This window comes from Natrix helvetica (genome assembly GCF_964273705.1).
Source record: "Natrix helvetica genome assembly, chromosome: 2".
Taxonomy (NCBI): Eukaryota; Metazoa; Chordata; class Lepidosauria; order Squamata; family Natricidae; genus Natrix; species Natrix helvetica.
The window spans coordinates 113,476,779-113,491,014 of record NC_138552.1 but is presented as its reverse complement, the minus strand read 5'-3'; the positions used below and the strand labels follow the sequence as shown (position 1 = coordinate 113,491,014).

The following is a 14,236-nucleotide window of genomic DNA, read 5'->3' as shown; positions in this document are numbered from 1 at the left end:
GTGGTTTGAGCTGCCATCAACAGGACTGTTAATGATTCTCTACCAATTGTAGCTTCTGAATATTTTTCAAGGGTAGACCCACGTAGTGTGTGTTGCAGTAATCTAACCAAATAATGACCAGGGAATCAGGCATGCAGAGCCTATATAATTTACAAAATCTTCTATACAAAAAAATTGCCTCGGATCTTCAATTTTGAACAAAAAATTGGTATTCATTAAAGAGAAATATTAATATAGATTTTATTACTGGCAATAGATTGAATAAAGTTGTTCTCTTTCTTAATTAAAAAGATATTATCTAATATGTTTTGTAAAATTCTATAATATAATGCGTACCTTTTCTAGTTTTGGTAGAATATAGAAAACAAAAATAATAAACAGACAAATGTTCATTTTCTCATATGACAATACAATATTTAAAAAATGTGTATAAAGCATAAGTTGAGAAGAAATTGTCAAATAACTGCAGCAATAAAGGCAACCTCTTTTTGATCTTAATGAAAATTCTAATGTAATCTCATGACAGATTCTGTAAATGGACACTGTACAAATCCAAGTTCCCTAACTTGCAGTTCTGGAAAACGGCTGTCCAGTGCAGATGTTTCCAAAATCAATCGTCGTGTTTCCGGGAAGCCTCCATTTAGGAAAGCACAGTCCGCTGCTTGCATAGAGATCTCTTTGCCCGTCACAGTGGAAGGTGAGTTTCCATTTACTGTAGATATTTCTGTTTTCATCTTTCAAAAAAAAATAATTACAATCTATACATGAATTAACTCTAAAGCAGTAATCATGGGCAGAATTAAAAGTCTCTGAGAAGTCCTGCTTAATGTCCAGCTGCTCTGACAAACAGAATCACAGATTGCCTTGAGAGAGGAAGAGATGGTCACAGAAAATACATTTCTTTTAACTGGATAATAGCAAGACCATAACTCGTCTTGGTAAATGGCAACTTCATATATTAATCTGTCTTACTTCCCTTCAACAGAAAACAGAGAGAATTCATTCAGCCCTTCTCGAAGTTCTAGCATCTGCAGTATTGACAAAGAATCTAAGGAAGCAATCACAACTTTAAATTTCATGGAATCATTTTCACGGAAAAATGATACATCTTTGTCTCCTTGCCTCTGGGTTGGAACAGGTCTGGGTGTAGTCTTGACTCTTTCTCTTCATCTTCCTACTGTCGATGAATTAAGGCAAACAGAGCCAGTAACAATTTCACTCAGTGGTAAGAATTTCAGATTGCTGTTGTTGCTGAAATATGCCAATTAACACAAAGGGTTAGATTATGTCTTTCTGTGCTCTTGCCTTGGGGCTGTTAATTGAAATAGAAAGGAAGGTCACTAGGATACCTCTGCTAACTCCGGGATTGCCTATATGTATACAACAGAGTTTGTATATGTCTGTGCATATCTACATGTGTATGTGTAAGGGGAGAGTAAGGTCATTTGAATACTTACAAAAAACTGAAAATAACACAAGTCTATTTCATGAATGAAGACAAATATACATGTCCTAAGATAATGTTGCAGGATCCAATTTGGATCGGTCGCCAGGACCAGAGGTGCTGTATTCCAAGCTTTCGGACTTGTGCTGGAGCCCATCTTCAGGGAACTTCTCTCTAGCAGAGTGTGTGCTGTTCTGTGTGTGATATTTACAGAGCCTGTTGTATGTGGCTTTTTAGACATTGATTGGGGTGTGTTAATGGCTTACTTTTAAGTCGTTAGCTGTCATTTGCTTTTGCTGCCCAGTCCTCGCCTTCTAAGTACTTGATAGGCTGGTGGTAAATCAACACTCCTGTTGACTGACACGGGGCCTGTTTCCCAGGCTTCAATCACTTCCCTGGCTGTTTTTGTGCCTGCTCATCCAACAATCTTAGTAGCTGCAAAATCGAATTCATTGGTTGCTTCACATTGCAACGAACAAGGACACACATTCAATTTTGCAGCTACTAAGATTGTGGGATGAGCAGGCACAAAAAGAGCCAGGGAAGTGATTGAAGCCTGAGAAACAAGCCCCTCGCCAGTCAACAGGATTGATTTAACATCAGCCTATCAAGTACGTAGAAGGCAAGGGATGGGCAGCACAAGCAAACAACAACTAACAACTTAAAAGCCAGCTATCAACACACCCCAATCAACATCTAAAAAGCCACATAGAATAGGCACTACAAATACCACACACAGAACAGTTCACACTCTGCTAGAGAGAAGTTCCCTGAGGATGGGCTGAGCAGGAGTCTGAAAGCTCAGAATACCAAACCTCTGGTCCCGGTGACCGACCCAGATTGGATCCTACAAGACTATTTCTGCAGAGTCTAGTGTAGATTTGCCCATGAAAGGATAGTTAAAATGGGAGCATATTGAGTGGGAAGTGAACCAATGATCCATCCTCAGCAGTTTGAATGCATATCCTTTTTCTCAGGAAGAAGCAGAAAAGACCAAGAACTCCAATACTTTAGCTGACAATTTTTTTATTTGAGCTAGTGGCAGTCATTGTTTTGATATTGGGTGTTTTTTTTTTTTAAAAAAAGATCCATGCCAGCATTTCGGTACCATAACCCAAGAAACTTCGATATCATTACAAATTCATCATTTTTAACTTTTATCCAGGCCTCTTTTTTAATTAAAAGAGAATTTTGTATAACTCTTTAAAAAAGCTTCTTTAATGCAGCAATATATCAAAAGTAACTTAGAGCATAACATTTTATGTCATGATTAAAACACAGGAGAATTCTGGCTTGAAATGTCAGGAAGAAATACATTTGTACTAGAGAACATAACATTATTTCAACATTTTTCATCTATAAGGACTATGAGGGGAATATACTAAGACGTTGGGGAGTGGGGATGGAATTCCTTGATCTAGTACAATATATCTACATTTAGAAGTCTGACCCTGTCTTGAAATCATAATGATATATGTTGGAATGGTATGAGCTGGAAAAAAGTGTGTGTGTGTGTGTGTGTGTGTGTGTGTGTCTGTGAGAGAGAGAAATAGGGAAGGAGCGAGAGAAATTTTATAACATAGCTAATACGTACTGAGATCAGTATAAGTGGTTTAGAGATTAATAAATCCTATGAATTCTGTTTTATAGGTACAATTCTATCACTAAAGGGAGCAGTGTTAACTTTTGCTTGCTTGGACTGCATGGGAACATTGATACGTCCTCCCTATGAAGCATGGAGCGATCCAAACACCACTGAGGATAGCGAAAGAACCAATAAAAGGAAACTTGTCCTTCATTCTTCATGCTCCCAGAACACAGGAGACCACCAGTTTGCCATTATCTGCTCAGAGAAACAAGCCAAAGTATTTTCATTGCCTTCCCAGATATGCCTCTATGTTTACAACATCACAGACACATTATTTTTGCGAGCAGATGCGGTGATCCTCTGTCACAGTGTTTGCTTGGCATGCTTTTGTGCCAATGGGCATATCATGATACTGAGGTACTTGATACCATTTCATGAATGTAAGCTATGACCCTTTCTTGCCACACACAGTCCTTGAGGTGAAGAGGAAAGTGGCACTCTTGGCTAATTGCTGAACAACGAAGTCTGTGAGGTGATGGTAAAGATGGATCCCTCTGAAGGAGGATTCCAAGGAGATTCTGGTCATGATAATGTTTTAAGAAAACACACATACAATATATGCACATCACGAACTCCAAATTCCATGCAGTTTCTTTACTCAAATTCACAAATCACTTTAAAACATAGCTAGGACCATCTAAGTGATTTCTAGGCCTTTTGGGAGAAATTTCCTGTGTTGATCCTGCTAATTTCAACTTCTGATTGCTTACTTGTTAACCTTGGCAATTATCTTTACAGCTCAGATTATTATAGCTAGTGGTTTTCTCCCAAAGAATAGAATAGATGCCTAAGGAAAGCTTCAATCATTCATCTAATCTCTTAACCTCCCTCCAATACCCAGGCAAACATATGATCCAAACTATCAACCCCAGCTATCTACCTTAAGCAGGGCATTAACACCACATTCATCTCAGGCTCAAGAAGTTGGAGTATCTATGTCCTTATAGCTACAGAAGTATTTTATAGTTTTTAGATCATTCTCTTAGTTGGCAGAGCCTGGCTGAGTCTGAAGTTTCCTTACTCTTTTTAGCAGCTCATAGAAGTGACTTTATATGCAAGTTTAATTTACAAGTGCTAGATAATTTAACTTTGCTTTTGTACAGCATATGGGTACAATATAATCCAGGAATTTTAACAGAGGAGGAATCCCTACCCACAATTGCCACAGCAATTGATTGGTACATGCATTTTCTAATCTAATCTTGAGGTTTATAACTTAATGTTCATAATTGTATTGCATTTAATATGACTTATTCCCAAACAATTATTCATAGATCTGCAGCCAGTCATTCTGATTATATTTAAATGCATAATTTTGTTTTGTTTGCTGGAATTACAGCTGTGACAATATGGTAGTCAATTTGTACTGAACAGAATATTGTGTTTAAACCTGTTTCTACAGAATCTACCTATTTATTTTCAGTTTACCCAGCCTCCGCTCGCTGCTAGATGTGAATTTCTTGCCTGAAACAGATACAAGGATTGCCCGGACCTTTTGTTTTACCAATGAAGGACAAGCTTTGTATCTTGGTTCTCCAACAGAGGTCCAGCGACTGAACTATAGCCAGGAAATGTTTGACAATCTGCAGGTAGATGTTGAAATATAATGACAAACATAGCTTCTGTGCGGTAAAAGTGCAATGCCAAAAAAACGAATTTGTTTCCCTGAATCCAAAGTGGTTGAGTTGGAGATGATTTGAGAGTCTGAGAATGCAGACTCTCAAATGCAGACAATACTTATGACATGATAGTTTCAGCTCTCTCTCAAAACGAAAGCTCACTGGCTGCCAGGAAGAATGAGAGTCTTAGTGAAATCCTTTTGAGAATAGTGTTCTTTATAGGCAGGATATGATCCCTGGATGATGAACTCAAATCCTCTTGTACCAAGAATTCTTCAGGGGAGAGAGAGCTTTGGATTATGAGTGAATTGATCATTAGGAACAGTCAGATGGGTTTGTGACAGGCATGGAGATTGCATGATGACCTACCTGACTAGAGCAGGGACTGGGTATCATAGACTTAAACAATGGATAGTCCCTGGGATGAGGCAACTTTGATTGTCTCTTTTGAATAATATATAGATTTGTTTATCTCTGGCTGGTTTGTCTAAACGCCAGGCTTCAAGGAATTCTCTAGTATTTTTGGACTTCACTTGGTCTAGAATGCTCATGAGTACCCGGTTGAAACTATGGTGAAGTCTGTCCATGTATTGTGTAATTAAGGAGTCTTCTGACCGCTAGTTGATGTTCACGGATACACTCTGCTACTCTTCTGTCCTACATAATGGCTGTTACAATACTTACACTCTATGTTGTAGATGATTCCTGTTTTTATTTCTGGAGCTACTGGGTCTTTCAGTTGGCTTAGGATGTTTAGGTGTACTATGATGATGCCATGTAGTTATAATAGTTTATTAGATGTTTCTGAGGTATGGCAATATTATCCTTTTCAAAACTTGTGCTGATTGACCTGTAGTGTATTGAGTGTCAGTCACTTTTTGATAAAATTGCATGGGTTTTCATTTTATTGGAATATGTATAGATCAAGTGTGACCAACCTTTTGGCTTGCCGTAATGAATGAAGAGGTATTATCTTGGGCTGCATATAAATATATATATATATATATACCGTGTTTCCCCGAAAATACGACATGTCCTGGTAATAAGGCCATGCCACATTTTTCTGGTGGGCAAAAATTTAAGCCCTCCCCCACAAATAAGCCCCCTAGGTAACCCCCCACCTCTGACCAGGCAGAGCGCTGTCACCAACCTAGCGGTATCCCGAAGGTGCCAAGCCGTGGGAACTGCTGGGGGGGCAAAGGTGATCATGTTACTTGGTGCCTTCGGGATACCGCTAGGTTGGTGAGTGGTGCTGTGCCCAGCTGAAGAGGGGAGTTGCTAGGCAGCTGCTCTCTTGAGAGTGGGCTCCCAAAGAGCCGGGCACAGCAGCCACCCGGCAAAACCCCTTTCCAGCTGGGCACAGCGCCATTCACTGACCTAGGGGTATCGCCAAGCTGCGTGAGCACCTGTTCACCGCCGCCGGGCTCCCGCGGCTTGGCACCTTCAAAATGCCAGTGAATAGCGCTCTGCATGGCTGGAGAAGGGGGTTGCACGAGTGGCTGTTCCACTCCTGCTCGTGTGCTTCCTAGCTTCACGATGCTCTGGCCCAGCTCTCCCTGCAGAGCCAGGGCACCTTCGCCGCCGCCATCCCAGCATGGCTTTTTTGGCAGCTTCCAAACTGAGTCTTCCGGCAGTGGCCACTCTGGGTGTATGCTCTATGGTTGTGGGCTGGCTGTCGGCAGAGCGTACAACCATAGAGCGTACGCCCAGAGCGGCCACTGCCAGAAGACTCAGTTTGGAAGCCACCGAAAAAGCCATGCTGGGATGGCGATGGCTGTGGCAGCGGAGGTGCCCAGGCTCTGCAGGGAGAGCTGGGCCAGGGCATTGTGAGGCTGGGAGGTGCGTGAGCGAGAGTGGAACAGCCACTCGCACAATCCCCTCTCCAGCTGTGCAGAGTGCCATTCACTGGCATTTCAAAGGCGCCAAGCCGCGGGAGCCGTGGGGCGGCAAACAGGTGTTCACGCGGCTTGGCGATACCTGTAGGTCAGTGAATGGCACTGTGCCCGGCTGCAAAGGGGGTTTGCCAGGTGGCTGATCGTGAGCGTGATCGCTTCATGGCTGTTGTGTTGCGCTGCTGTGACAGCGCAACACAGCCATTCACCCCTGAGTCTCTGCCTAGCTCTTTGGGAGTCCGCTCGCAAGAGAGCAGCCACTCGGCAACCCCAAAACAATAAACCCTCCCCTCATAATAAGGCCCAAGCCATATATTGTGTATAAAAAGAAAATAAGACCCTGTCTTATTTTCGGGGAAACACGGTAATATTGTTAATGTATATAAATAACAAACTTTGTTTTTAAATATTTTTATTGCAACCTTGTGGGGTCACATTACTAGTTGTCTAGGGCCACATGTGGTATGTGGGTTAGACTTGCCTGGTATATATATGTTCAGGATTGCTGCAGTGCTTTTCTTCTAATTTAGTATTCTTACACAGCATTCTTGTGTGAGGCTACATTACTACTTTTGTAATGAAAAAAGCTTATAACATCACCACCTTTTGGGAAAAAAACCATTGTGTACTAATGTTCCTATAGCAGTGCTAGAAAGATGCATGAGGTGAGGAAAAGAGTCATTGTGGTTGGCAATATCCAGTGGTGTGCTGGAGATAGCTCACACCGACTTATGAAGGCCAGTTGTTAAATTCTCTGGAATTTTGTGAGCCACTTGACAGCAAAGGTATCAGAGTGGCCACAATCTAAAGGTGAGCCTTAACACCTGGCATGCCAATTAGCTGGCTAATGGCTGCAATGGAGTTGGCAGAGCCATTTTTGGGAACATTTTAGCAGTACATCACTGGTAATCTTACTATAAATGTATAGGGGGATATGCTGTTGCATACATTCTAGATGTACCCCTGAATGTTAACCATGATCTGTCATGAAATGTAAAGCTTTGTTTCCATACTTGCCAGCAGGGTTCAACATAGTCACATTGGTTATTAAAGGTGAAACCAAAACAAAAAAAAATGAGACGGCCATGAAAAAGATTGAAAAGTCAGGGACAGAGTTTGCCTTATATTGCCTGAAAGTTCAACTGTGTATCGTATCCCACAGCATAAGAAAACATCTACTAACTCTAGGAAGGAACTTTTCTGACTAAGAGAGGCTTTTGTGTGACCTAATAGAGTTCTCCAAAGTATCCTGTGGGAGGAGTCACTGAGGGTTATTCTCACGTCCAATCTGCCCAGAGACTGAGGTTAAAGTTCAGGCAACTCCCCTATACTTCCTCTGCATGGCTCCAGTTTAATCTCAGTCTCGGCCCGAAAGAGTACTGTTTTTCCTGGCTCTTTGATTGGACTTAAAAATATTTTTTATTTTGCCTTTAATTTGTTCCTTTTTGTGTTCTATCTATCTGATTCCTCCCTCCTTCCTCTCCTTGTGTTCCTGTCTGTGTTTGCTGTGCACGAACTTGTTTTGTTGCTGTTGTGGGAGCCCTAAACACCACTGGCGATTGTAGGGGGGCTCTAAGCCACATGCGGGGGGATTAATTAGAACCATGATCCCCTTTTTACATCTGGGAGGGCGCTGGGGCGATCGGAAGGCTCCTGGAGGAGCAAGCTCATAGGTGCTCGCTGTGGCATCGGATTTCGGGATCGTCGGTCGCCATCTTGGAAGGAGGTTCGATCGGCACCCATTTTGTGGAATGCATGTGGCCGGAGCGCAATGATTGGCGCTCCTTTAGCAGTGCAGCACAGCGTTGTTCCCCGGGCTCTCACTGAAGTTCTAGCAGAGAGGGTACCCCTGTCTTCCCCTCTCTCACCTGCATAGTCTGCAGGTCGCCTTGAGGATCCTTTGGGCTGCCCGTTGCCCAGATCCAGGCCTCATTTGGATCCTCAATCTGCGGCCCCTGGGTCTGAACTGGAGCCTCCATGCCTTTCCCTGGCTTTTCCAGTGATCCCTGGGAGTTTTCAGAATGTAATTGCTCAGGCCATTGCTCAGGGAATCACCACGGAGCTGCAACAAAAATCACAAAATTTTAGATTAAGTTCTTCTCATGGGACCCTATGAGGTCAACCAGACCAATCCGGCACATCAACTGCCCAAGAACACAAATCAGTTTCCCCTTCAACTGCTAGTGAGGAGTCTGGCTTGGAAGAGGAGGGACAGAAAGATATTGACTTCTCTGAAGATGAGGACTCCCAGGTTCCTGAGGCACCTACTATTGTGGTCTTTTCCCTCCAGCCTTATTTGGTTCCTTGCTGCATAAGGCGAAGGCCACGGTGGATCTGAGAAGCACCCGGCTGCTGCCCCGGCTACTGCCACCCCTAGTACAAGTGGCGGGGGGACACAAAGAAAGAGCCATTTTCCAAGCCTCAGGTGGAGAAGGAGGAGATCCCTACTCCAGATCTTTTCCTTGAGGTGCTAAAAAATCAGTGGGCTAAGCGTGGGACCTTTCCCACACCAGGGGTTAATGATCATAGATTTTATAACCTTAACACTACCTTCGCTCAAGCCTTGCAGGTTCCAATGGTTTATTCCCCGGTGGATGCTCTGGACTCCTCCTCTGTGGTGGTGACAGGGGACATTGCCAACTGTTTGAAGGCGGAGGATAAGAAGGCGGAGCTAGTCCTGCACAAGACCTTTCAGGCTGTGACATGGGCGATCAAGGCAGCTACAGCGGCTTCTTTTTTCAATAGATCCACCTTGCTCTGGCTGGAACAACTCCGTGATAGGACTTCTGCTTCTGACATTCGGCTGTTGCAGGACATTAAGCTGATGGCGGCTACCCAGTTCTCGGCAGATGCCATGTTGGATGCAACTAAGTACTCTTCTAGGGCTCTGTCTTCCGTGGTGTCCAGGTGTCTCCTGTGGCTTCGCAATTGGCAGGCGGAGACCAGATCTAAATGGCATCTGGCATTGGCTGAGTATATGGGAGACAGGGTGTTCGGCGCTTCCCTTGACCCCATCCCTGTAGAAGACAAAAATAAATGCAAGGTCTTCCCTTCCATGATCAAGCGCTCAGATCAGCGCCCGGCACCTTCCCCAGGAGGCCCACCTGTCAGCCTCCTGACCGAACTTCCAGCAACCGAGGTATTCTGCCCCTAGATACCCCAGGACAGGCAATATTTTAGGGACAGGTACAGGTACCACCAAGCATCCCTTTCAGGGTGGGGGTGGCCGTCCCTACCACAGAACAAGTGATTCGGGCTCAGACCACCCGATTGGCGGGCACCTTACCTTGTTTGCGGATCACTGGGATTGCATCACATCTGATGCCTGGGTCCTTCAGACTGTTAGGTTTGTTTTGTAGTTAGAGTTCTGTTTCCATCCTCTGAATAGATTCCACCTCTTTTCTTCCTCCAGGAACCTGGTCAAGTGTTCGCTCATGCGCAAGGCTATTCGGCATCTGCTGGATATCCAAGCGGTGGAGCTGGTTCCGGAGGAAGAGAAGGAGTTGGGCTTTTATTCAAACTTATTTGTAGTTCCCAAGAGTTCGGGGGATGGAGGGCGATCCTAGATTTAAAGCTGTTAAATTCTAGACTGGTTTATCACAAGTTTAAGATGGCGTCCCTCAAGTCCATCCTAGAGGGGATTAGACAGGGGGACTTCCTGGCATCCATTGGCCTCATGGAGGCATACCTCCATATCATGATATCCCCAGAGCACCACAACTTCCTAATGTTTTCTTACCGGGGGGTCCACTATCCATATACGGCTCTCCCTTTTCGCCTGGCTTCAGCTCCCAGAACCTTCACCAATGTGCTGGCCGTTCTGGTCTGCTTGCAGTGCTACCTTGATGATATCTTAGTTCAAGCTGCAACTGCGGAAATGTCCAAGGATGATCTGGGTCGCACAATTAATACCTTGCAGGCCCTGGGATTCTCAATTAATTTTGAGAAGAGTTACCTGGTTCCCACCACTAGGCTTCAATATCTAAGGACAGTCATCACCACAGTGGAGTGTGAGGTGTTTCTTTTCCAGGAGCGCAGGGACAGTATTGTGGGGTTGATTAAACAGATTCGCAAGGCACGTTCTGTTCCCATAGTGCTTTTCTCTCAGCTCTTGGGCAAGTTCATCTCATGCATCTCGATAGTGCAATGGACACACCTCCACGCCAGGGAGCTGCAGTGGCTGCTGCTTCCACACCAGAGAGACGGGACAAGTGATTCCATCTTCAAGGTCCTCGTGCTGCCCTTCAGTTGGTGAATGTCCCCTGTACTGGCCAAAGGTTTCCTGTTCAGGGAACCAGACATGTTGGTCCTGACGATAGATGCAAGTCTTTTCGGTGGTGGAGCCCACCTAGAATCCCAGATAGCCCAAGGCCGGGGATGCCCTCAGATCTACAAAACAACATAAACTGGCTGGAACTCAGAGCGGTTCATTTGGCACTTCGCCACTTCAAAGGTCAAAGGTCATCATGTACTGGTCCTGACAGACAATTTTGCTGCGAAGGTCCATGTCAACAGACTCGCTGGCACTGCGAGACGAGGCAGCGTGACTGGGAAACTGGGCAGAGTGAAATCTTCTCTCGATTCAAGCAGAACACATTTCCGGGGTGGAAAACCAGCAGGCAGACTGGCTCAGCAGGGAGACAGTGGACCATGGGGAATGGCAGCTGCATCCCAGCATTTTCAAGCAGATTTGTCGGAGGTTCGGTCAGCTGACAGTGGACCTCTTCGCCACCCTGTCGAACGCCCAGGTCTGGAGCTTCATCTCATGGTTCCCAGCTTGAGGGGCAGTGGATGTTGATGCCCTGCATTGCAGATGGCCAGTGGGCCTCCTCTACGCCTTTCCCCCTCTCCCCCTTCCTTCCTGGGGTTCTGAGGAAGTTAGTGCTAGAGAGGGCAGAAGTGATTCTAGTGGCGCCCTATTGGCCCCAGCGACCCTGGTTCGCAAACCTGGTGGGGCTGTTTGTCCTTCCCCACTTGAGGATTCCACAGGGGGAGGTGGCACTGTGCCAAGGGAACCTGGTCCATCCAGAGCCTGAGTAGCTTCAGTTGACCGCTTGGCGCTTGAGTGGGAGCAATTGAGAGCGGCCCATTTTTCAGCCAGAGTGATCAAGACCATTGAGGCATCCTGAAGGCAATCTACCACCAGCATTTATAATGTGACCTGGTCCGCCTTTGAATCCTGGTGTCGGTCTGCACAAATGGACCCGGCGTCGGCTTTGGCACCACAGGTGTTGGAATTCCTCCAGGATGGCCTGGAGCAGGGTCTAGCCCACAATAGCCTCAGGAGACAGGTTTCACCATTGGCCACAGTCCTTGGGGGGGGGGCTCTCGCTCCCTAGCACAACACCCAATTATTAAGAGGTTTCTTAGAGGGGCAGCTAATCTTAGACCCCCTGTGGTGCACTGGTTTCCCACATTGGACCTTCACACAGCGCTCCAAGCACTGACTGGGCTCCCTTCGAGCTCTTGAGGACAGTGAGCATTCAGTTCCTAACCCTTAAGGTTATGTTCCTGGTGGCGATTACCTCTGCCAGGCATGTATCTGAGGTCAATGCGCTTTCATATGGCGGACCTGTGCACATTTTACGACAACAGGGTCGTTTTCAGGCTTGACCCCTCCTTCTTGCCCAAGGTTAATTCTCTGTTCCATAGGGCTCAGGAGGTGGTTCTTCCGGATTTCTGTCGGGCACCCTCTAGGGACAGGAAATGATCCTGGCACTGTCTGGACGGGGGAAGGGCACTGCGTATTTACCTGAAATGCACTTCTCCCTTCAGGAGATCAGAGGCGCTTTTCGTCTACTTCCAGTCTTCTACCCTAGGGGCAAGGATGTCACCAGCTACCATCGGCAGATGAATCAGGCTGGCCATCACTAGGGCATATGAGGCACACAAGCTTTTCAGTGCCGGCTGGCATCACGGCACACTCCATGAGGAGTGCGGCCACATCTGTGGCTTGGTTTACCCAGGCACCCATTGAGGATATTTGTAGAGCTTCCGCCTGGGCTTCACCCTCACCTTTCATCAGGCATTACAAGTTGGACGCTTATGCTTCAGCTAAGGCCTCTTTTGGTAGGAGGGTACTACAGGGAGTGCTGGACACTCAAGGGGCTCAGGCCCAATGATTTCCTCCCATGGACATCTACCTTTGGTATGTCCCATCAGTGACTCCTCCCACAGGATACTTTGGAGAAGGTCAGTTGGTCTTACCTGAACTGCATTTCTCAAAGGTCCTGTGAGATGAGTCACTTTCCACCCATATTAGTGCTCTGACTAGCGCATAGGGTCCTGAGCTAGGTTAGTGGCTATTGGTCAGTCAGGGTCAGGGTGGATGGTGTTCTCTTTCCTATACCCTGACTTTCCAGGTTCTTCCTTGGAACATTGACCTTGGATTAAACTGGAGCCATGCAGAGGAAGTAGAGGGGAGTGGCCTCAACTTTAACCTGTCTCTGGGCAGATTGGATGTGAGAATAACCATCAGTGACTCATCCCACAGGCCTTTGAGAAATGTGGTTCAGGTAAGACCAACTGACATTCTCATTGTTGGGAAAATTATTGATTATTCGGAGATGAATTTTTCATCTGGCTTCTGGCAATCAGTGATAAATTTAAATTTCATCTGTTGGTATATCCTACATACAACCTAATAAACATTCAGGAGCTTCTCTTGTGAAGTTTGAAAAGACTTGAAATGGATTGTTTTTTTGTGTTGTTGTTTGAACAGGGCATGCTTGGTGATTTGTTCATTCCCATGGACACGCCAGAGGCCCAATATAGAGGTTTTCTGAAGGGGCTGTTTGGTGGAACACTTGACCGAGAAGATCTGTGTAAGTGTTTTTCCCATACAAATAGGAATCAAAGTAAAATATAGAAAATGGAAATAAATTGAATAACATTGTGATAGTATGACACTGGCCTTTCTGAACCAGTTGTTCAAAACTAATATTCGGACAATGTTGCAAATGTTGTTCAAATGGATAATTTAAATTATACCTTTTAACTCCAAAATTTAAATGTTCTAGAAAGTTGCTACGTATCTGTGTGCTAAAGGCTACGATGGAGGTACTGAATAATGCCTATTATGTATCCAAAGATAAATATATATTGTATGAATATCTCACCCAATGATTCCTACAAAGAGGGGGGAAAAGATCGACCCAGATATATGCAACTAGTATTTTATTGTACTAATGTAAGGTCAATCTAAGGAGTCAAAAGCCATCAGTTACTTGCATGAACTTAGTAAAGTCTCATTGTCTGACATCAATAATGCCTACAACTTTCTATTGCATTCAGTATATTCCATTCATCTTAAGACTGACTTCAGACCTCATGGCTGAAACATCTGGCCTAATTTTTGAACTTTCTTGCTTCTCCATTCCCTGCTTTTTGTTACATGTTGCCTGGTGAAGAGTTCTTGAGAACTTGAAAGTTTCCATACTCTTCTGTGCCATTTTGGGACAAAATAAAGGTATTACTAGACTCTGGGATTTATTTCATGGACAATATGGGTATATTTGCTTTTTATTCATTTGATGTTGTGGGGGGGTCGTTCTATGTTGTACCCTTAACTTACTGCAATATAGTATTAATTGCATATATTTGGGTTTCTTGATTACAAAATGATCTGATAGGT

The 14,236-nt window shown here is 44.8% G+C and overlaps 1 protein-coding gene across 3 annotated transcripts in view; it reads left to right on the top strand.

Moving 5' to 3' along the window:
• Positions 1-14,236, top strand: part of STXBP5L (syntaxin binding protein 5L) — a 91,333-nt gene that overhangs the window by 72,552 nt on the left and 4,545 nt on the right. Inside the window, exons 20-24 of one of the 3 annotated variants that reach the window (XR_014174405.1) lie at positions 527-697; positions 986-1,225; positions 3,095-3,309; positions 4,516-4,681; positions 13,325-13,427. Coding sequence is in view for 2 of the 3 variants with exons in the window: in XM_081941662.1 (XP_081797788.1) it covers positions 527-697; positions 986-1,225; positions 3,095-3,449; positions 4,516-4,681; positions 13,325-13,427 (1,035 nt within the window). In the remaining variant the exon portion in view is untranslated. Of the gene's footprint in view, positions 1-526; positions 698-985; positions 1,226-3,094; positions 3,450-4,515; positions 4,682-13,324; positions 13,428-14,236 lie in introns of those variants that run through there. The other 2 variants (XM_081941662.1, XM_081941663.1) reach the window with 2 other exon arrangements.